A 24,242-nucleotide genomic window follows, 5' to 3' on the forward strand; every position below is an offset into this window, starting at 1 on the left:
TCTTTTTTCAAACTTATGTCTAAAGGAAAATTAGAGAGCAGAATTCACTAAATTTGATTTTAACAATAATTCCTTATGGTTCTTGTTTTATAAGAAATGGAAAAGTTGTGTCAAATTCAAAATAATACTTTGTAATGAGTACAAACTAACAAAGACTTAAACAAAGGCTTAATATTCTTATCTAGGTTTAGAACAATAGACTTAACTAAATGCTACTGCAAAATTCGTGGTACTTCAATAGCCATTGATTTACCAAAATTATCAGTAACATTATAGCTGTAAATTCTTCTCCTTTATGTGTTTTCTCTGACTGAGTAAAATAGCAACCCTATTTTTAAGATTCTATGTCCCAAGATTTTAGCTTTCAGACCACCCTTTCTCAGAGTTTTTCGGAACTCGCATGATATTGGAGGGGGGGGTACCTTAACATGTTTTGAGGTACGGGGACGTGCCATTATTTAGGGGTACCTTTTTTCTGAAAAGTGCGGAATTATTGGTATCAGTCTTTGAAATTTGTGCGGAACTATGGGTACCATTTGAAGAAACATGCAAAATTATGGGTGCCATTTTTGGGAAGTATTGCAAAATTATTAGGAGGGAGATTTAGTTTTAACAAAATGAACGTCCATTTAGAAATAAAAGTATGAAATGTGTGTAATATTGAGATTTTAGGATAGGACATGCAAAGTTTGATTGATGTTTTTTTGTGTGCTTTAAAAGATTTATTTGCTCTGCAAAATAATGGTTATAGTTTTCATTATGTTTGCGGAATTTTAGGTCATATTTTTCAGACATTTGCTGAATTATGGGTCCGAAATTTTAACCAAATGGCACATCCCCGTCCAAAATTAGGCATAGTTTACCCCCGGAGCACATGATATACGTTTGACCAACAGATTGAGCCCTCCGGTACTTGACATGGCTCTGACAAATAGGTATCTCTTTAATTCACTGCTCTGATTTTGTCTGCATATCTGTTTGTGCTGTATCTCTGCAACCCCCTTCAAATGGTGCTTTGCTTCATCAATGCAAGTAGACAAGTGCCTTCGCGCCCTTCGGCACTTTTAACTTGATAACAACACCACTTCATCCACGTTTCAAAAAGAAAGATCCAAAAAGACAGTGTTTTATCGTATTAAGAACAATGCTTATAGACACTGAGCATCTGCTAAACACGGAAGAGCATTGGCGGGATGTTTCTAGAGAGGAGACAAAGTTTCCCTGAAACTTAGAGTTAAAAAGTTGAAGATTTGTATCGTGCGAGAATCGTTTCTTCAAATCACATGGATTACTGCTCTTCTGAAATCTCAAGTCTACTATTAGCAGAAGCGGACTGGCCCACCGGGACACCGGGAAATTTCCCAGTGCGCCGTTTGCCCCTAGGTTATTTTTTCAAAAACTTGAAAACCTTCAAAAGGCAACTAACCTTCTGATAAAACTACAACTGATTACAATCATAAATTGACCTCCTATCTAAAGTACGTTTCCATTAAAAGTTTAGAAAATTCATTGAAGACGATGTTTTCATCAGCAGTTTCTGTAAGATTTTTGAAAACCTCGAGAAAAACATATTTTGTCTTGAAAATTGCTTTGAAAAAAGCCTTTATTAAGTCTTTTTTGTCTGAAACTTTTCAGAGCATATAACGTTAGAATAAAGGTCCAAAAGACAAGATGGAGAATTCGATCTACAAATGGGTATTTATTCTTCATCTTGTTCTTTCCGACCCTTTTTCTTACGTTTTTAACTTTAAAGAGATTCAGATGAAAAAGCTTTTAGTATGTTTAAAATTTTTTCAAAGCCATTTTCAAATTTAGTAGCGCCAAAAAATTGTTCATACTTTTATTATTGACAGCAGTTAATGTGGTAGCAGCCAGAAAGCCTACTCTCACTTCCAACCCTCATTAGCTTTTAATTTTTTCAAGCAAGTGCGCAATACTTGAATTAATTCGATATCTGTTGAGAGGGTAGTTGGGGTTTTCACTAGCTAACTAGCACACTGTTTGTGAAACCCATGACTTTTGACTAACCATATTAATTTTTTGACTTATGACTAATGCGAAATATTTCGAGTATCTGATATCGAATAACTGAGAGGGCTCGCACATTGGAAAAATTAATTGAGCACTACCCTGTGCACTTTCAAATCAATCAAAATAGTTATAACTGAATGAAATTATCGGTGTGTTGGCCATTGAGTATGGTAACGTTCCCATATTACATAATTAAAGATGGGTTGGGGAGGGGGTTTTTCACAAACGGTAACAGTCATTATGGCTATTTCTTAAAGCTTGTTAAAATAATAATTTAGGGAGAAGGGGCTATTTCAAATAATACCGTTTTTCGATGACGTAATATGTGCATATTCCTTGTGTTGTCTCTCTTGAATAATAGTCCTTTTTCTTTGGGCCATAAACTATCCCTTAACAGTGAGAACTGCTCTATGTATGATAAAGGACAATACTTTCTCAACGTCCTGTTGTTGGCAAGCTATTCTACTTTGCGATTCAACTAAAATCTCCTATGCATCATGCTTTTTGTACGTTACAACCAGGATTTTTGTACTCTAAAAAAACCATGACTAATTGAAGCAAAAAATCTTGAGAACTTTTTGAAAACTCTATACAGAATTTATTGAGGATTGATGCCCTCATGTATGAACCTTCTGTAAACTTAATGAAAAGTTAAACCGGCTGTTTTGCTAAAACTGGTTTCAAATTTTATTATTAAAGTATTCCGGAATAGAGACTTTTCTGTCTTTTCTTAAGAAATTCTTTATCCATTTTACCATGTCTACGCACAGTTTGTCATACCGAAGGAGCCATCAATCTGCAAACTCATCAATTTGCGCAAAACGAATGGCAGCAAGATCTCTTAAAATCAATTTGTCCAAAATATGTTATCAGATATCTCTCGGACAAGTCTACGGTTTTAAGCACAAGTTCAATACCTGATCATAAATCATATCTTTTGTAAATGATTTGTAACTGTAGCGTGGAGGCAGGAGCAACAAAGTCATTAGGCTAGCAGGTGTTGAGGCACCTCTTTACTTTTATTCAAAGATATGCTGCAAAACTTAATTTCAAAAAATTGAAAATTTATGAGAACGAAGTCATATATTTCGTCAAATTTTTAAAGATTTAGAGATCGAGCTTAATTTAAAATAATCTCGTCTCCTAAGCGAGAGAAGCTGCTTTCTTTATAAAATCTTGTAAGGGAGTGTCTCGCTAACTGAAAACGGGCTTTGGGCTTTGGTCCAACTTTCAAAATCTATCATTTGATATCATCATTCGATACATGAAATTGAGGACAATACGTCACTTGATACCTACAAATTTGACCAGCCGTGTAGACGTTTCAAATACAGTCAATTTGACAGAGAGTCTTCTTCATGCCAATGCCAATTGTGAATAAAAAACTTTGATTTCGACATGGGGCATGTTCTGATATTCTAAATAGGGCGATTTAAAAAAATTTCCGATGGCCAGCCCCTGACCCCCGTTTCGTTTCTTATGACAGTGTTTGCAACAAACTGATTCTCAGGTAAAGCAAAGTTTTTCCGAGCCAGTTTTACAAGACCCAAAGTTATGCAATTTTAGCACCTATTGGCAGCCCTTTGGCTACTTTTCCCGGCTGGTCAAACGGTTGCCAGTCCGCCACTGACTATTAGAGTCCTTATTTGTAATGTATCGGTCATTGATATACAAAATACACGTACGGTCTGCACAAACAATATTCTAAACATCTATAGAGTGCACGAATATTTTGTGCCAACTGGCGCAAAGGTACGTTGCTGCTCGCTTTCATGCTCTAACTGTTTCTCTATAGCTTGTAATAACCTTTACGGAAGCATGACATTGATTTTTGTGGAGGGGGAGGGGGGATTAAAACTTAGCTTGCATGTATTTTGTCTTAAATGAAAACTCATCGTTTATTTATCAATCAATAACAAAAAGTTAAACTTCATTTACATATACAATTTGCCATTTGACAAGCTATCAATGGTACTGGATTAAGAAAAGGTTGAGTCAGCGGGTATTACACAAAACCCTAGCCAACTATGGGAAAATTCTCATCAATTCATCTGGGCCTTTCTCAAGATTGGGCCTAATGCTGCAGCACCGCACCAAAACTGCCCCTTTTAATCCGACCCTGCCTATCAAAATTCATTTTTTTAATGATGTAATGAATTACTCTACCAAAGGGTAATAATTTGGTCATGTTTCACTTCCAAATCAGCCGGGATGTTCCAACTAAATATCACTGAACAATGCTCTACAAATGTTGAGTCATTTTTAGTCAAATGTTGGGATCGTTGAAACGGAGCTTTTAGAGTTTCCCAGGGGTCTTCGGGAACAAGGGAACATGGCCACAAATGGTAGAGGAACACAGCAACAACTCAAATTTTCCACTGGGAACATGTTAACATTGTTACTAGTTAGGAAGGGAATAAGAGAACACTTTTTATTTTTTCAATGGGAACACAGGAACATTGGTTTGTTTTCAAAGGGAACACGGGAACAAGAACCCTCTCCTCTGGGAGACCCTCAGCTTTTTCAGTGATTCACGTACAATGTGCTACTAAACTTTAAAAGAAAGCTAACCTACGGTAACAGTGGCGGATCCAGACTATGGCCATTACCGCTTGTAGTCAGATTATTCAAAAAATTATAAAAACAAGGATCATTTTTATGTTTATCCTACTACTTTAATTAAACCATAGTTAAAAATTGAAATTATTTGATCCCGCTGCAAGCCAAGCATTCCTGCCTAGAGACATGCCTGAAATTGTCACAGAGATTGAAATGCTTTTAATCCTTTTCACAATCTATTTGACAACGAGGACGAAGAGCGGAAACGAGACTCACACTCCCTCATCAGAAATTTACTGTGAGACGCGATCGTAAAAAGTTTTCTTTCGGATTTCGGAAATTTTCAGGAAATATTAAGATTTATATCATGGAGCAATTCGTTGCGATTCTTTCAGAAGGCAAGACAGTCCCTTGTTTGGAAGATCTTGGCACCTTTAAAACAGCTCATGCAAGTATTGCGTTGCTACAACGAGAGAAGACTTGGTTCTTCGCAATCTTATGTCGCTTGAAAGAAAATATTTCTTCGTCATCCAACGCCACTTTATACTCGGCAAGTAATTCATCAGGGGCTTGGACATATGATGCCATTTTTAGAAGAAATTGCAAACATTTGCCTTGGACATCCGATCTTCGTGGAACACCACCATTTAGTTTCATTCAGCTGTACGATTACCTTGTTATTCGTACACTGAAATTCAAACATATTTTGTTAAAGAGCACATCCTATAAGAAGCTTAAGGCCTTCCACTTTTTTATGAAGGCTCTAAAAAAATATTGAAATTGCCAAGTTTATTCTTTTGATGTGCGTGTAAAAGCTTCAATTAAAAGAACTCTGTATAAGACAATTGTTCAAGTTTCAAATTCTTCTGGTGATGTTTGTTCTGCAGCTTGCACATGTGCTGCTGGTATTAGGTTGGGGGGTTTTGGTAATTGTAATCACATTGGTAGGGTTTTATTCGCTCTTGAAGATTAAAACATCATAAAACATTTTATCCTCGAGATTTGTTTCTCGAGTATGGCGGTCATGAATTTCGCAGCTCCGTTCGCAATTTGCATTTTGCCTCAGTTTTGAGTATGAAAAGTGATTCCAGTATCTACTACATCCTTTGAGTTAATGGTTTTGGATTGAACACGACCTTCGAAACTGGTAACCAGGTTGTAGCTCAACTCGTTGATGTTTACTCTGCATATAGTCTTTGGCATTCCCACGCCATGTTGGATGGGCCTAAGCATTCTCTTGCCATTAAACCTCGACTTTGCAATCGAATGTTTCATCTAATTCTGTTACTTTGTGATGACATCCATGTAAATCCAGGATCTAACTGGAAATATCCTCGTGGGGCATGTAAAAAGCCAGTAAAAGCTAACAAGATGGAATACTATGTGATGACTGTGAGCTTTGGTTTCACGCAAAGTGTGTTCATATTGATGAAAATGATTACATTGCACTGAGTGAACCCAGCACAAACTGGTCTTGTTTACAGTGCATCTTTCCAGGGACAGCGGAGGAAGCCTAAATTTCGACGTGGCCTGAAAGTGGTGGCCTAAGTGTAAAGTGGGATATTCTAACGTCAATCATCTGTACAATAAGCTTGATAAGAAAAAGGAAAACTCTTGCTGATCTCCATTTTGATTTTTTTGGTGTATCTGAAACCTGGCTAACACCTGACATTACTAACAACGAAATCAAAATCTCTGGATATACTGCAGTTCAAAGAGATCGAAAAGATCCTAATCAAAACAGGATGAGGGGTTGGTAGTTTACGTCAGAAGTGAGTTAAATGCGAGAAAAAGAACAGACCTAATGGAGAATAAGCATACTGAATGTATCTAGATCGAAATAAATCGACCGAAATCTAAACCACTAATCATTGGAATATAGGCAACCTGATGCCACACTTTACGCTTACCTTTTTTATTTTGAAGATCAATTACAAAAGATAGATCATACATAAACAGAAATCACCATAATGGGTGATTGTAATGTGGACATGCTCTCTAAGTCAGGGCCCAAGATCATGAGACAATCTGTTCGCAATTTTCTTTTGGCAAAGGACCTTGAGCAAGTGATAAAATTACCGACTAGGGTTTGTAAAAGTTCAAAAACTCTTGTTCATCTTCTCTGTGAAAATAACACACATAGAGTTGTGCAAACTGGGGTTATTTCATCGTCCATCAGTGGTCATAGCATTATCATGTGTGTGTTTAAAAGTGGCGTTCCTAAACTAACGTCTCGGGCATATGAATCAAGGACTTTTAAGAACTTCGTAAAGGAGGATTTCTTGAAAGATTCAGCGAACATTCCTTGGCATGTTATTGATGGTGTTCAATCCGTTGATGATGCTCTTTTCCTTTGGGAAAAATTGTTCTGTGAAATAGCGGAGGTGCACGAACCAACTGAATAGAAAAGAGTCAAAGGACAAAAAGCACCTTAGGTCAACAAAGAGTTGTTGGGTGCTAGAAATGAACGTGACTATCACCATCGTAAAGCATGTAGTATTTATAGTGCATAACATTGAGATATGTACAAAAAGTTGCGCAACTATGCTAACCGAGAGAACCGTCGATTAAAATCTGAATACTTCAAAAGTTTGATAGAAGAAAATTAGTCTGACAGCTAAAGAATGTGGAAATGCCTTAAAGATATCCTGTCAGATGAAAAATCACCCGATACTTTTGGACTCCAAGAAAAACATTGTTATATCACTGATCCTTCCAAAATTGCAGAAGCTTTTAATAAACATTTTTCTAAAACTGGTATAAAATTAGCACGAGCACTCGAGTCGTATTTAATATTGCATTTAATATTGCACCGAGAACGACAGCCTCATTCACTATAAAGACTGTTTCTGTGGAATTTGTCAAACAACAGCTACAGAGTTTAAAAACAAACAAGGCGGTAGGTCTTGATAAGATCAGTGCAAGGCTTCTAAAGGATGGAGCAGATGATATTGCTCCAGTACTGCAAAAGATATTAAACCTATCGATTGAACAGCAATGTGTACCAAACAGTTGGACATCAGCGAAAGTTAGAGCTCTACTCAAAAGTAGTGATGACAAGGGTTGTGCTAACTATAGGCCAATCTCGATAGTGCCTACTGCAAGCAAGATACTAGAACGTGCTGTTCACTCACAGTTATACAATTTCTTAAAGGAAAATGTCGTCCTTTATCCAAGACAATATGGTTTCCAGCACTCTTCATCAACTGTACATGCCCTTCTAAAATTTTGTGAAGACATTTTTGAAAATATGAATAACTCCAAAGTAACAGGAGCTTGTTACCTTGACTTAAAGAAGGCTTTCGACACGGTGGAGCATTCTATCCTGCTGAAAAAATTAGCGGCTCATGGTGTTGATGAAAAGTCAGTGGGCTGGTTTACGGCTTATCTCAGTAATGCTAGTGTTGGGAATTATATTTCCAAACCGAGCTATGTTTTTAAAGGAGTGCCCCAGGGATCAGTTCTGGGACCGCTCTTGTTTTTTGTCTACATAAATGACTTTCCGGATCGACTCCAAAATACCAGACCAGTTCATACAACAGCTCCTAGAGCTGATCAGTGATCATCTTACAGTAGCATTAAATGAAGATCGAAATAATGTGAGGAACTGGCTTGTGAATAACAGATTAACCCTCAACACTGGCAAGTCAAAATATATGCTGATTGGAGGGAAAAAGCGAGTCAAAGATTTTGGAAATGTAGCGCTGAGCAATGAAGGCAAGGAATTAGAAAAAGTCAGCAACTACAAATACCTGGGAGTTACCATCAGTGAAAATCTCTCTTGGATGTATCATTTAGAGTCGGTTTCCAGAAAAGTTTCGCAAAGAATAGGTGTCCTGAGACGAATAAGGCAGCTACTACCAAGAGCTCAAAGAGAGACGGTGTACAACTCAATGATACTACCTCTATTTGATTATGCTGACATTGTATGAGAAACCGTGACAGTAAAGTATCAATGAAGTCGCTTCAGATTCTACAGAATAAGGCTGCAAAAGTCATACTTTCCAAACAGTTTTTCAAATCATTCTATCGTTTCACGAAAAACAAGAGTCTCAAACACGAGCCCTGCGGAAACCCTTTTGGTCAGATAAGAAGTGAACCTGCTCTGGAAAACAGATTATTCGTGAGTTACGCCATCTACTTTGATGTTACCGAATGTTTTTAACAATGCTTGATATGCTTCATAAATTTTTCATTTGAACAAAACAATAATTTTCTCTTGCGTTTTCCAAGAAATTATACATTTTTGTACGATAGAGAAAGAAAAATGTTTTGGCAATTCTAGTTCAGCTTTTGTAAAAGGAGTACTTCTTGTGCTAAACTTAGAAATTTGGGATCGTTAAAGGCAGTACGTCGCGCCGTTCATCGGTTTATGGAAACAAAGAACAACATTTCAGTGAGTTTTCATTTCGTAACAAAGGACGCTTAATGATGCTAACGATGAGTTGTTCTAATTTGCCATGCTTCTCTAATTTGGAGGACCCTCGAAATAGAACAAAGTGAACAGCGCGACACACTGCCTTTGAGTGAATTTGTCACGAAGGTTTTCGTGACAGAGGTCATGTAAAAATGTGTATGTCATGACCACCTTGTCTAACTAGAATAGAAAGAGACCTTACAGAAAGCCAAGTACAGAGCCAACCATCTTTGTACTTCGCTTTCTCGTTAAATCTCTTTGCCCTTGTGCGCAATTGGTTTAACTTGGTTAGTTTATCTGCCATCTCACTTCAGAAAATCGAGGGGAACCAGGGACAGACTGACAAAATAGCTATTAAGATTCCTGCAATAGAATCAGCTTATGCAATACAGTGAAATAAAGCAGCAAGAGAAAATAGGAACTCTGTCCGGGATTATTAAAGAAATGTGATAGAGAAAAATACTTGGGATCCAAAGAAAATGTGGAAAACAATGAGAGCAGTATTGGACAAAGAAGTCAAATCTACACCGTTTCTCAGCATTAAAATTAACGACAAACATTTGACAAAAAATGAGATTCTTGCAGCCTTAAATTGCCACTTAATATCTGTTGGGCTAAGCCTAGAAAAAAACATTGAACGGAGACCAGACAAAATTTGCTTAAAGAACATCACGCCAGAAAACGATGAATTATTGTATAAAACAGAAGTCTTAAGAATGGTAAAGCTTTTCGAAAGTTATACTCCACTACAACATCACTAAATGCAGCATAGACTTCTGACACGAAAGCATAGATAGTAGCTACGCCAATCTTATTATATTCTCTCAAAAACTATACTAAATCTCAAAAAGGCTTTTGACAAAGTCTATCATAACATATTGGTAAAAGAAATATGTAGTTATAGAATCAAGGGAAGATCTGGAGTAAAAGACAACAGATTTGCACTTTGAATGGTCAGAATTCGATTTCAAGAGAAGAGGTTTCTGGAATTCCTCAAAGTTCCTGTCTGGGCCCCTTCCTTTTTATTATCTACTTAAAGTGCTTAAATTTTCCAAGACAAGCATCTACGTTGACGATGCTGAGGGTAAATAAGGTCAGCCTGAATCCGAATTTATGGTCATAGGGCATTCACTCAAGGCAAACAAGCTGAACTTTCTAGAAATGCTAAAATCAAATAACTGCGACATTGAGGGATTTTATAAAGCTAAATCCCTCGGCATTATTGTAGACGAGCTAGCAGTTGCCACGTATCTAAAACAGGTCTATTATACATTAATCGAGAGTCACCTGCGCTACGCCAATGTAATATGCAAGAGTTTATCGAGAGAACAACTAGTTTTCTCCACCACCAACAAAAAAAGCTCCTACAATGCCTGCCAAAAGTACTTGGAACACCCAGCAGTTTACGCTGCATTTGATATCTTTCATTCCTTTCATGAAAAAAAATTGCTTCTTCCGCCCCCTTCCCCCTAAAACAATGTTGATGAATTAGAGAAATATCATAAAAGAAGCACAAAAGAAAGTGTTTCTTAAAATCCAAACCCGTTTGATATTAAACCAACATTGTTCTGTAGGGGAGAGGGGGATGATTGATTTTGACCTTGGAAATTGATGTCAGTGTTCCAAGACTTTTGGCAGGCATTGTAGTTAACAATTTTAGAACGCAAGAATTAAGAATTAAGTTTAGAAAATCTTCTCCGATATGAAAGTGATGTCCTAGCCTATAAGAATGTGAAAAAAAAATTTCCTGAAAGCTTATGGGACAAATACGAACCGAGATCGTTGCAATGGACGTATATCACAAAGCAATGTAAAGATCGTTGGACCCTTAGATTCAGGACAGAATTTCTAACGATATCTTTCACTATACAACACCCAAAGAATTGATACTCGTGCCGAAGTTCGCGAACTATTGACGCTAATTCGTTTCCAAAAACGACCTAAAACACATCTACAAAGCAAAAATACATTTCCCAGGAAGAACAGCAAACTGATTTTTAAAAGGTTTCTTATTATAGTGCCGTCGAAACAAAATTAATATTGGGGAGAGGGGGCCACCCGTTGTTTTGGTCTCATTCATTATACTGTTACTTTCATTTTTTGCATTAATAATGATCCTCCCAGTACTTCCAGTTAAGAGTTATTTTATTTCCTCGACCCATTGTTACAACTTTTGTTCATGGCCGATAATCAATTGTTTCTATTTTAACCTAGACTTTTTTTTTATTTGCATTAGAAATATTTTCAAGCCAATTTTTGAGGTCTTTAAGAAGGTAATGCAGGTTTTCAAAGGCTCTGTTTATACTCGTGTCATTGGCGTCTATTCTTAGGATCGTACATTTCAAATGAATTTCAAATATATGATGAAAATTAAAGGCCCCCAACAGGAGCCCTGAGGAACACCAAATCCTACATATTTACAAAATAACTCAAGTTTTGCAAAATCAGTTGAATCTATTCAAAATGGACTGAGATATGGTCAATGAAAGAAATAAGCTTTTCTATTAGTTACTGATGTTTTTGCCTGGTTCAAAATCTTTAAAATTTAGAGGCATTTGTAGTGATATTTCACGTTATAGGGTCAGAATTCCAAAATATAAAACTGAATTTTTTAATAGCATCACTTTGTCACTCTACACTGCTTTGCAGTTTGCCTAGCAGCGCACATGATGCTGAACAGCGATCACATCCAAGAAAAAATTCAAGTTGGAAAAACCTATGGCCCCGCACATGTTTTCGGCCCTAGGCCCAGCATTCTCTAAAACCGCCGCTGATTTTGAGAGATCATACAGATTGGAAGAACATTTTGTTATTCACGCATTATTCACTGTTATGCAGCTTTGTCCTTGTTGTTACAGGAGCAACAGAGTTGCTAGGCTCGTCTTTTAAAACTATAGACAAAATATGTTTCAAAATTGATGTCTAGCGGGTTATGGCGTAAGAAGTAGAGCACCAAAAGTGGGGTTTAATTATCTTATCATTGTCACATCAATTATTAAATGTTGAATTTATATTACACGAGCAAGCGTGACATTTGGTAAAGTTCGGCAACACACCAACGAAGAGTTTCAAATCAATTCATAATCAAGTAGTGAGATTCAAATTCAGAAATTCAAAATGAAAGAGGCCTTTACAACATGCCAAACTCTATTTGTCTTACTGATGACCAGCAGATGTCTTTGCTTAACAAGACTTCCGTGCAAATTCTACGCTGACTTCAGCATTATCCTGAACAATACTGCTGACACAGGGACAGTCATGAAAACAATTTCTTCAAGGACAGTGCGACAGTGCACCCTCGAATGTCTTTCTTGGCCTAAGTGTCTCTCTTTGAATTACAATCGCGGGACGATGAATTGTGAGCTACTGGAAAGAAGGTTCAATGAGAGCGTTGCGCTGTTGACGGAAAGGGAGGGGCAGGTGTACATGACAACAGACGATGGGAAAATAAATGTGAGTGCAGTCGTAGTACAGACATTTTAAAGTTTTCTTATGAAAAAGGCTAAGTCACAATATTATAGAAAATAGCTATTCCACATGTCAAATATTCAAACAGGGACATTTCAATTTAACCAAGCATTGTATATCCCTGGTCTTCAATTTCTCAGATTTCTTGTCGTATTTGTTCTATCTTTTCGATAAGCTATGAAAATCTACCTTTTTATCCTAGGATGGACCTGTTTGTGAAATCAAATCTCCTTGCGAAAATGGTGCGAAGTGCAAAGATACATGTGATGAAAAGGGATACAAGTGCATATGCGCCCCACTTTACTACGGAAGACATTGTGAAAAGCTGAAACAAGGTAACTAGTTATTATTCACCGTTTGAAGACGATTTCAAAATTTACTAAACTGCTAATTTTGTAAAATTGGCTTAACATCTATTAAGAAAAACCAAAATTAAATATGAACAGAATTCATCTTGCTCATACCAGTCTGATCTTCAATTTTAATACCTTCACTTTTGGTTAAATAAAACGTTGTCTTAAAATTCCAGTAAGATTTGGGGCAAAGTACAATAGCTTTGTATTGAAAGCTACGATTACAATGGCAACAGAAAACGCTGAAAAGATGTTTAATGATGTTTTTTTGTAATAGTATTTATCACTTAAACGATTTTCAGAGACAGGTCTTCTCTGGAGTGTCAACGCAATATTGCTTGCAAATAGCCTATCAAGCAAAGCATTCTAACAAAGCTCTAGTTCAAATTATTTTGTATAGAGATGAAAGATTACCAAATGATATTAACAACGATATTATCAAGACTATGCTAAAATACATCCACGCACCGTAGCATTTTTGAAAATTCTGCTTTTGTCCTACCCCTTTAGTGGATCATTACTAAGTTCTTTGCAATTCTGATATCGTTATGTTTTGTTTGTGTCTGCAGTCTGTGCTAATATCGAAATAAATGATACATAACACAACTGAGTGCTCTTCCTGCAGAACCCAACATCTTAATCCTCAACATGCATCATTCTGCCTCTATTTTGAGACAGACTTGTAGTTAACTGTTAATGGTCACAGGGTTGTGATGCACTTCCACGATTCCCGTGGCATCGTTTTGTATCTTGTGTTTATTCTAAATTGTTATGAGCATAAATATAAAAAATTCGAAAATTTGACCACTTTTATGCGGGGTTATGGTCTGGATACAGAACTTGAACGGCCATTATGGATAAGCACTGAGGAATTTTTGCATTAACCAGGAATAATACCACAGAACCACCTTTGCTCTTATCAGAAATAAGATTATGCGGAGAAACTGCATAAAATTTCTTACATCATAATTTGTTCTATCAAAATTTTAGAAAACTAGCTGCTTTACGCTATATAAAAGTACGATTTATGCCATAACTTCTTAAAATTACCCCATATACACCTTGCTGATTCTATGTCCAGATCGTTGCTAAGAGATCTTCGGTTCTTTGCGTCAATAGTCGTAAACGACATGAACTCTTCTTGAATTTGGCATCAAAATCAGGGTTGAAGCCAAAGATTTTTGGAGGGGTAAAAAAGTAGTTTTTGTGGAGAAAAATTGGGTTTTTCACTCATTGAGGGTGTGGTCAAAAGCAAAATGTTTTTATGCCTTTCTGCTTTAAAGTTCAATATTTAACGACATACTTTGAAATTTCAACTGCTACGAAAATGTTAATACGTTATAATTATTGGAAAGAGGTAACAGGAAGAGTACACAAGTTGCCTCTTTTGCCCTGCAAAAATCTTAAATGTGCTGACGCCCAACACGCCCCCCCCCCCTGCTTGAAGACGCCTTTTGTGAAAATCACTGTTAAAGGAGAAGTCTGGTTGCACACTAGGATAACTGTATGTTGAAGCGATGCTGATTTGACCATCTTCGCGTACTACGCATAAGATCTCCTTGCATTTTCGTATTCTCACCATTATTCCAAATAACATGGCTTCAGCTTTTCTCCTGCACTGCCATTGGTTTTACGAGATGCGTTGTGATCTCCTTGGTCTACTTTCGGAAATCTCCGGTCTTCGTACTGTTTTGTAGTGTGAGGTGCGGGTTAGGGCCATGTAGAGCGGGGCTGCCTTCTTTTGGCTATTGGGCTGCCGCTGCCTTGCGGGGCGCTGCGGGCTGGGTACCGTCTGGGGGGTTTGATGGGTTCGCTAGAGTGTTCGCTAGTAAACTTGATGGTAACATGGCTACTGTTGAAATGGTCAATGAACTCTTTCAGCCTCTCCTCCCCATGCATCCAGATGAAGAAAATATCATCCAAATGAGGGGCTTTTCCACCGAAGATTCCACTAACCTTTTCTCCAACCGGGTCATATAAAGATTAGCACAAGCCGGAGCAAACTTAGTACCTATAGCCGTGCCTTATTTCTCCCTTTATATCTTATCATTAAATTCAAAATAGTTGTTACTGAGAACCGAAGATGCCGATCCCACTAGGGTATCAGTAGCCACGTTTGGGTTTTCTCTTCTATCCAGCGCTTTCCTGATGGCTTCCAAACCCTCCCCCATGTGGAATACTAGGATAGAGTCCCACAACATCAACCGTGTACGGTATAGCCCCCTCTGGTACCCTACCTATTTCACCTAATTTAGACAAAAAATGGTTTGTGTCCTTAATGTACGAGCTACCGGGGCTAACCAGCGGATTGAGGTGGTGATCTAGAAATTCCGAAATGTTTTTTTCTATAATAGTGTCACAATTGGAAATGACTGGCCTACCCTTAACCCCACTCAATCCCTTATGAATCTTAGGCAACAGATAAAATCTACCTAGTTTCCTTGATAACTATGATCCTATCACATTTAAGATTATTCAACGCAATAGGTTCAGAAGAAAGAAGGTTACTGTGATACTTATCTTCCGTCTGGACAGACAGCACCTCCTTTTCGAGTTGAGAAAGATAGGATTCTAACAAAGGATCGGTATTAGACGGACTTCAGCTTGACTTACATTTGAATTTAGACTACTGCTACCTAAAATTTTCGAGTCATTGTCCCTAAATAACCATCGTAGACGCATTCTTCTCTTGAAAATGTTCAAATCTGCCTTGATATATATTTATATATAAAGCTTTTCTCTGTTTTGCATCGGACATCAGGTATCTATTTATTTCCACTGAATTAGACTGAAAGTTCTGTCATTGCATCCAATTGCTTTCATATACTTTTTTGATCTCTATGTCAGCTACGTAGATTACGGTAGCAAACGGCATCAAGACCGGCTCTAGTGTGTCACCGATCAAACTTACTGACTATACTTCCTTGCTAGATTGTGGAGACGTGAGAAAGTCTGGAGAAACGGTTAGCGGAGTCTACGAAATTAAACCGGATCACAATTGGAAAGCCAACGTCTTTTGTGACTTTGTATATGGCAGTCAAGATTGGATCGTCTTTCAAAGAAGAATAGATGCCAGTGTCAACTTTTATCGAAACTGGGCGTCATACAAAAATGGATTTGGGGATACGAGTGGAAATTTTTGGATTGGACTTGATACGTTGCACAGACTGGCTGCTCCAGGGAGAGTGGCTATTCTACGGATTGACATGAAACACCACAACAGTCCAACAACTCAGTATTATGCAGAGTATTCTTCATTTGAAGTTGGTGACGAAGCATCTGCTTACAAACTGCTTTCACGTGGATACTCAGGTAATCGAAATCTCCCTACCTTTTGCCTTACTGATTATTATTTATAATGGTTGATGCATACTCATTAATTTTTTTTAAATAACATGCTAAAGAAGTTGTCATTTCAATTTCGGTTCATTCCCAGGCAGAAACCTCTAATTACGTTCCTATGACAAATGCATATCATATTTATTTGGCAACATTTAGCAAATAGAAGGCACGAGTCTTTCTGGGGTAAAGATTTCACCCCTGCTGCCTAACTATCGTGGTGATATATTTTTCTATAGGTAATGCCGGTGACTCCATGGCGTTTCATGATGGCATGAAATTCACAACATATGATCGAGACAACGATAAAAGTAGGGAGAACTGTGCCAACAACTTTAAAGGAGCCTGGTGGTACAAATCATGTCAACATGCAAGTTTAAATGGACTCTTCCCAACAACAAGCACAACAAGTCCAACATACATGGGTTGGCTTGGAATTGATGGAAAGCATGGCAATGTAATGTTTTCAGAAATGAAGCTGAAATATCACAGGTAAAAGCAAGGAGATCGTTAATATACATTTGGTTTCTGTTCTACTTAATGGAAATTCATAGGATAGAATGCATATGATAATAAATGAGCAATTAAAGAAGTATATGATAGAGCTTACAGCCTGTAAGAAGGCAGTCTATATGACATGAATCTTGTCAAATACAAATTTAAAGGATGAAACTTTGTTTACAAATCATCTGGTAGTTGATCGAGTCAAATATATTTGAAAATATGGATTTTTCTTAATCATGATGATAGAAACAACCATTTTATTTTCATTTTGTCTATTTGTTATTTTCTTTTAATATTCTTCTAAATTTTTGGATTGAATATTTTCAGGGGAACTCGATAAGACGAGGGAATCCATAAATTGGAGGATTATAGAGACTTGACTTGGTGAGGTGATTTTTTAGTTGATGACAAAAGGATTTTTAGATAATACTTTAACGAAAATTGCCTTGAAGATGATCTTGCACCTATATGTGTATTTATCGTTTATTCATCAATCAATTATAAAAAAATAAACTTTATTTGCTTATACAATTTGCCATTTGATAATCTATTAATGGTACTGGATTAGGTAAAGTTGCATCAGGTGCTATTAGACAAGCACCTAACCAACTATCGGAAAATTCTCGTCAACTTATCTGGGCCTTTTTCAAGATTGGGCCTAAAGCTGTAGCACCGCACCAAAACTACCCCTTTTAATCCGACCATGCGTATCAACAATACGTTTTCTAATGACGTAATACATTACTCTACCAAAGGGTAATAATTTGGTCATGTTTCACTTCCAAATCATCTTGGATGTTCTAACTGAACATCACTGAACAACGCTCTACAAATATTGAGTCATTTCTAGTCAAATGTTGGGATCGTTGAAACGGAGCTTTAAAAGTCTCCCAGGGGTTTTCGGGATCAAGGGAACATGGCCACAAATGGTAGAGGAACACAGCAACAACTCAAATTTTCCACTGGGAACATGTTAACATTGTTACTAGTTAGGAAGGGAATAAGAGAACACTTTTTATTTTTTCAATGGGAACACAGGAACATTGGTTTGTTTTCAAAGGTAACACGGGAATAAGTACCCTCTCCTCTGGGAGACCCTCAGCTTTTACAGTGATTCACGTACAATATGCTTCTATGCTAACCCACGGTAAAGCAAGTTTGGTCTGCTATATCTAAACTGGCGGTGAAAGTTGTTGGTGGAAGGAAGCAAATTTGCCTACTTTTGAATGTCCGAAATTTCTAGCTGATTCTAAAAAATCCATCCAGAAGAGAAGCAGCCGAGGAGATCCTTTCAAGGTATGACGTCACTAGAGAGGCTAAAAGGCATTTCGGAGCTGCTATTAACCGCCCAACTTACCCCTCTATGCCCGTCCAAAACTTTAGGTTGAAAAAATGTTTTTGTCTAAAACATTAGACGTTTTCCCGCATGACTGTCGACAAACATGCGGTCACAACCATATCTCTATGGTCACAACAGTCAACAAAGTCTATGCATTCATGGTAAAAACAAATAACGACTATGCAACAGTCCTCGCGGTGTAATATCGAGTCGCTCCAGTGGCATTTTTTGTTGTTGTTGCTGTTGCTTGTAAGCCATTGTATTTCTTTTAATAACTTTTAACAAGTTGTGAAAGCTCTTATTTGTCAGGAATAGCCTGGCATTGCGAGCTTTATTTAGCTTTATTATTGTATTTATATTATAATAATAATGGATGATGATGATACTGGGGTACAAAAATAATTTTCGACCACGCCCTTCAGACACTGGGAAAACGTTGGAAATGCCTTTTTAGCATTTTCAATCTATTTCAAATTGTTGGAAAAGCATGTTGTGTAGCAGGGGCTTTTTTGAAAGAACGAAATTCGAAATTGATATGATCAATCGTCCTGCTACACCCCCCCCCACCCCACCCCCTAAAGGATTCTCGACGGATTTCGAGAAATTAGAAAATCGAGCTCTGAGAAAACTATGCGCAGTTGACAAGCCGATCTTAACTCGGCATTGCCGGCCCTATGCTGGCTTCATGCCTGGTGGCATGCCATGAAGCCAACATTTAAATACAATTCTTATTTCTTAAATGTAACTAGGTCGTCAAATAGTTTTACAGTGTCTTTTTGCATGTTGATTGAATCACATACTGTAATGAACAAGGCTAGTCTATCCATCCTTAGTTTACAACCTTTGCAGCTAGGTACATTTTGTGGCTGGGGAGATGAATGTAAACAGTGCATCTAGATAGCTTTCAAAGAGAAATTTATAGTTTTGCCAAGACTTGATAATTTTTTAGATTTCTCAAGCCCTTTTTCCAGCTTTCTTTTGATAGTTTAGTTCTGCTCTTTCCAAATAAAATTTCATCGATGTTGTTTTCCAGAAACTTGAACTTGACGACCTTTCTGATAACATTGCTTTTGAGTGCCACATTAAGAATGTCATTACCTGTACGACTAAGCGGTCTCCTGTGACCTTGATCTATGCATTCACTTGTTGGTGCAAAAGACTGGTCTTCATCAAACGAAGTGTTTTCAAGCACATGTTCCAAATTTGTCTTGAGTTTGTACAGGTTCTCTGATTAAGGTGTTATAGATACATCATAGGCATATAGACTTGGCATCATGCTTTCCAGACAGTTTTTCAAATCATTCTCTCGTTTCATGAAAAACTAGAGTCTCAAACACGAGCCCTGCGGAATCCCTTTTGGTCAGATAAGAAGTGAACCTGCTCTGGAAAACACATTATTCGTGAATTACGTCATCTACTTTGATGTTACCGAATGTTTTTAACAATGAAATATGCTTGATGCATCCTTGATTTGAACGAAAGAATAATCTTCTATAGCGTTTTCCAGGTAGTTTTCCAGTTTTGTGCGACAGTTTAAGTTTCTTTTTGGCGCTTAATTTCTTAAAAGAAGTAAATATGATTACCAAGTATTTAAAAGCACCAAATTATAAAAGAGCACAAAACAGCAGAGCATAGCAAATACGGTAATCAGGCCTAAGCAGAGTCGTTTTAGCATAGCTATCTGCCACAGTTTAACTTTGCTCCACAAGAGCGCATGTTTTAGGATCCAGAACAAAATTAACACACAGGCGGAATACAAGAAAAAATTCTATAAGACCATATTTTTCACTTTAATGTTCACACCACAAGGAGAGGCAGTTTAATAGATGTTCGCAACCTTTTCTTTTGCCAGAAATATTTCACATAAACAGCTATGTTTCCGGCATTATGAGATGATAAAATTTGCATCTTAGAGGATTCTAGTGAAAATAGGTTGGCGGGAAAGATGAAGCTGTGAAATGATAGATCAACTAGAAAAGTCAATCACTAAATTGAAGTTCTTTTCATGCACAAACAATCACTAAATAGATATCCATTTGATGCGCAAACAGAAAAAATTCCACTGATTTTTCATGACGAAATTGATGCATTTTTATCAATGAAGGTTTAATTCGCCTCAGCAAAGAAGCAATGAATCTAATTATTATTTTGAAAATTATGGTGGTATGAAAGAGAGCACGACGCAAGCAATGTTCGTGGACGCGTACCCAAAGGAACCTTTACAATGAAATTGGGCCGTTTCTCAACCAGTATTCACTTTTTATCCAGTATTCAGTGAAGAGAATTCCGTCGCTATATTTACATGAGTTTGCCCCGTCATTTTGTTATCTATGATATTTTTATCTGTGTCTTTTGAAAATGTTCGCAAAAATAAAGTGCAGCTGAAAGTTTTGGCAAAAAATTCAAAGCAGGGTGCTTCTTCTTTTAGAAGCATTTTAGCTAGCATTGGTCACGATTAAAATAGCCTAACACATATTTGCAAAGTCGTAAAGGTAATATCCTACTTTTTATACACGCAATTATATGCAGGTATAGATTTATAAATAGACATTTGTTAGTAGAAAATATTGAGCGCCTAATAATACCTATCGTGTTATTAGCATGCGTCCCCGCCACTTTTCTGCCAGACACAGTGCATGTCCCTTTTACGGATGGGAGGTGCCCCTACCGACTTACTATGGATTAGAAACTAGCAATAATTAGAAATAACTAGCATTTTAACGTCACCTATCAACTGCATCGACCAAGAGCAATATTCTTAGAGCTGGTCTCATTTAGCATTAGCAATGTATGCACTTTGTTTTTATGTTATATCATTTAATGCATCCGATACAGCACTCTTTTCGTGCAAGTCACAAGTTTCGATACCAAATAGACTATAGTTAGCCAAAGATGAATTAACCAACCTCATTGTCCGATTAATAGGTTTCCAAGGGGAGGCTAGTGCCGAATCCTAAATCTTCCGGGGTAATATGTTTTCAGTACCCCCAAATTAATTGCACCAACGTTACACTTCTGTGTGCATCTTTGACGTGAAGCTTCACTTGCCGTTCTAGTTTTTAATTATTTTCAGATAATTGAACACGTTATGTTTTATGGTAACATGCCAGATTTATTGTAGAGAGGTTATGTAATTGCAGTAAATGTCACATCGTAAAATTAATTAATGATAACAGTTATCAGGTTGCAAAATGGTCAACTCTCTCGAAGAAAAAACTGCAAGTTTAAAAAAGAGTGCGGTTGGCCCTTTCCGCTTGACATTCCTACAGGCATCCTTAATACAGCTTAAGGTTACAAGGAAAGATAAGGTGTTCTTTTATTTAAGCATTTATGTTGTTTCCAACCAAGGAGAAGTTGACTCCCAACTTTTATTTGTCAAAACGAAAATAAAACCACCGCTGCTTTATTGGCAGAAGGAATTAACTTCCTCTTTGGCAATCTCTAGGTATTTATTGGCCAAATACCTGCTGAAGTATTGGCAGCCTTGACTCATTTCCAGACAAATTTTTGATGAAAAACCCGATATAAATTTAGCCCTTCCCGTGCCATTTCACGCTCTTAGAAGTGTCAAAATCTGTAGCTTCTAATAATGATGACCGTTTTCCTACCAGATTTAAAGAAAATAAATCGCAAACATTTCGAACAAACGTTTGAAATTTTTTCAATATGTAAGAATCTAAACAAGCCAAGGTCAACTTATAAATCACAATTCCAATTAACCTTTAATTTGGGATTGAAGTGTCTTCTTTGGATCAGGAGCAGATTTCAGGGGTCGACCTTTTACTTTGGGTTCGATAGATTTTAATGTCCTAAGTTCAGTTCTCGGTCTTGAGCTTTTGAGTTTCAAATTTTCTTCTTTCAAAATCGCTAACTCCCTTTTTATACTAACATACTCATTGAAATCTCCACACGAGGTCTTATGAGATGCTTCCCTTTCTTTCAAATATTCCACCTCTGTTTTGAGATCAATAGATGACTGGTTAAGAGCATCTCTCTCTAGTTCAAGCATGGAATTACTATAATGTAAAGAAATCATCTTCATTTTGTTCTCCTCGGTTTGTGAAGATATCTCCTCAAAGTCTTGTTCGATTCGCTGTTTTTCTTTCAAAAGAGCTTCTATTTGGCACTTTTGCTTTTCAATCTGTTGTAGCAGATTGTTCTGTTCCAATAACTTTTTTTTCGAAGACACCTCTAATTCAAGCTTTACACTCAGTTCCTCAGCTTTCATTTCGAGAGCACTGATCTTCTTCTCATATTTATCTTTCTCTTCGTTATAGCGATCTTCTAACTTTCTTTTTGATGCAAGTTCGCGTTCTGTTTGCATTTTTGAATCCTCGACAAGACTTAGCTTGGAGCAAGCTTCTTCCAATTTATCTTCAAGAGACTGTAAGTAAGAGACATAAAATCATATTTGAAAAATATCTAAACAAAATACAAAATACTAAAAATCAATAAAAAAAGCTTAGCAATCACCCAACTCTGGTTGTGATCTTCTTTTCTTATCAGCTTAAAGTTGATACAATATCTAGTCACACTTAAGCTGATTATTAGTGACACAAAAGCTTTTAGCCTTTGAATTTTTGAGCAGAACATCCTCCTGAAAACTGATCATTCATCAAGCATTATCTAGACTCGGAAATGGAGCAGTGGCAAGAAAAATCCCGTTAAGGTTGTAGACTACCATGCTACCGACAAACAGATTTCCTTTTGGGTATGCATGTCAGTGTGGTATATCTTGAAATTTCTTCTTCAAAGAAATGCTGAGCTAGAAGATCATGCTAGAGATACTGAAAAATATCTACTGAATGTCAGACGAACCAAGCATTAGGCTTATTTTAGCTGCCCACCGAAATAGTTTGATAGCTTCTACCTCTTTTTCGATTAACCTCGATCTTCCCCTCCTTTAACTGTTGTTCTCTGACAGAACACCTAAGACATAGTGTTTACCATAACCAGGCGACTCCGCTAGTCAAGCCTTTCTCGTAACAAATGAGACATTACGATTTTGAGTTTCTCTAGTCCAGAGGATTTATTTTTGTCGATGGATAAAGCAATGAAAATTTACTTTGAAAACGGAACAAAATAAAAACTATAAAGTAAATAAAGTGTGTAAAAGCAGGTAATTTCTTGAACATGACAGATACTTGAATTCCATTTGTTATGATTCGAAAGGCAATCGTCATCCTAGCAGATAGTTCGCCGCCATTGAAAAAATTTCTTCACGGAAATGACTGGCTATAATTCATTTCGGCTTGATTTATGACGTAATCTGATTTTTACTATTTCGTTTCATAAAGCAGCATGCGTTTCATTCCCTTCAACAACGTTTCTTTTCACTTTTGATCTTTCTCTTCAAATCATTCTTACATGTGTGATCTTAACCAAAGTTTAACGAAAATTTGAAAGCTAAAAATAGTTCAGAGGACACTTTGAAAGTGAAGCTCTAAACAAAATGAAGCATGCTTCTTTTGACATGTGTATCAGAATATTTTGAGTATGGGTGCTACATCTTTGTGAATAATTTTCCTTGTATTAAGTTTTTGTGATGCCATAAAAGGCCACTTTGGCTATAGAGGAATCATATGCAATGGGAAGCTTAACATCAAAAGGTACTTTTCATTAACACTGACTTCAATTTTTTAATTAGATTAGGGTGCCATTAGGTTTTGGCAATCATCATTTAATTTTGTGCATTGCCATGTTTTACTTAGCCTACGCCGTAGACCCCCCTTCCAAACAAAGATAAGTTTGAAAGGGAGGGTCTACGACATAGGCTATGTTTTACTATGATGTAGGCACTTACCTTTGTCCCTTTCTAACATTCATAACAGGAACAATCATGACAGTCCATGTTCAGACCAATGCATACAGCAATGCATTGAAGCAAGCTATGCCTTGAGTGATGTTTGAATTTTGACATTAGTATGTCATTTGGGTGATCAAAACATTCTTCATCAAAGATATTGCTAAAATGTTCCTTTTGCGGTTGACCAGGCTGTGTAGTTTGTAGGGATAACATGACTGTAAAAATATCTTATTTCCACCAGTAGCAGTAGTATGTTTTGGTTCTTTACAAACTGTCAATAATTTGCTGAAAATATCCAACTTTAATGATATTTGCTAACAAGCTGTTCAGCAAGGGGTGTCAATACTCACAAATACTCACACCCCTCTTTTGCATGTCTTCAGCTGTGCACATATTGAAGGAGAGATTAAAATAAAATTGTTAATA

General features: G+C 37.0%; 3 protein-coding genes across 3 annotated transcripts in view; 2 read left to right on the forward strand and 1 right to left on the reverse strand.

Moving 5' to 3' along the window:
* LOC135691071 (uncharacterized) overlaps window positions 1-24,242 on the reverse strand; it is a 44,942-nt gene that overhangs the window by 16,722 nt on the left and 3,978 nt on the right. Inside the window, exon 5 of the mRNA XM_065208821.2 lies at window positions 1-22,394. This exon is cut by the window's left edge and continues 16,722 nt beyond it. Within this exon, the coding sequence (XP_065064893.2) occupies window positions 21,726-22,394 (669 nt within the window). The 3' untranslated portion in view covers window positions 1-21,725. The remainder of the gene's footprint in view (window positions 22,395-24,242) is intronic.
* On the forward strand, window positions 12,125-12,818 carry LOC148960324 (uncharacterized). The gene is made up of 2 exons (XM_089116088.1): window positions 12,125-12,460; window positions 12,678-12,818. The coding sequence occupies exons 1-2, from the start codon at window positions 12,125-12,127 to the stop codon at window positions 12,816-12,818; spliced, it is 477 nt and encodes a 158-aa protein (XP_088972214.1).
* LOC135691069 (techylectin-5B) lies at window positions 16,424-17,080 on the forward strand. Its single transcript, XM_089116090.1, has 2 exons — window positions 16,424-16,659; window positions 16,999-17,080. The coding sequence occupies exons 1-2, from the start codon at window positions 16,424-16,426 to the stop codon at window positions 17,009-17,011; spliced, it is 249 nt and encodes an 82-aa protein (XP_088972216.1). The 3' UTR covers window positions 17,012-17,080.

Source organism: Rhopilema esculentum, chromosome 4 (genome assembly GCF_057945365.1).
Source record: "Rhopilema esculentum isolate cy_ngs chromosome 4, ASM5794536v1, whole genome shotgun sequence".
Lineage (NCBI taxonomy): Eukaryota > Metazoa > Cnidaria > Scyphozoa > Rhizostomeae > Rhizostomatidae > Rhopilema > Rhopilema esculentum.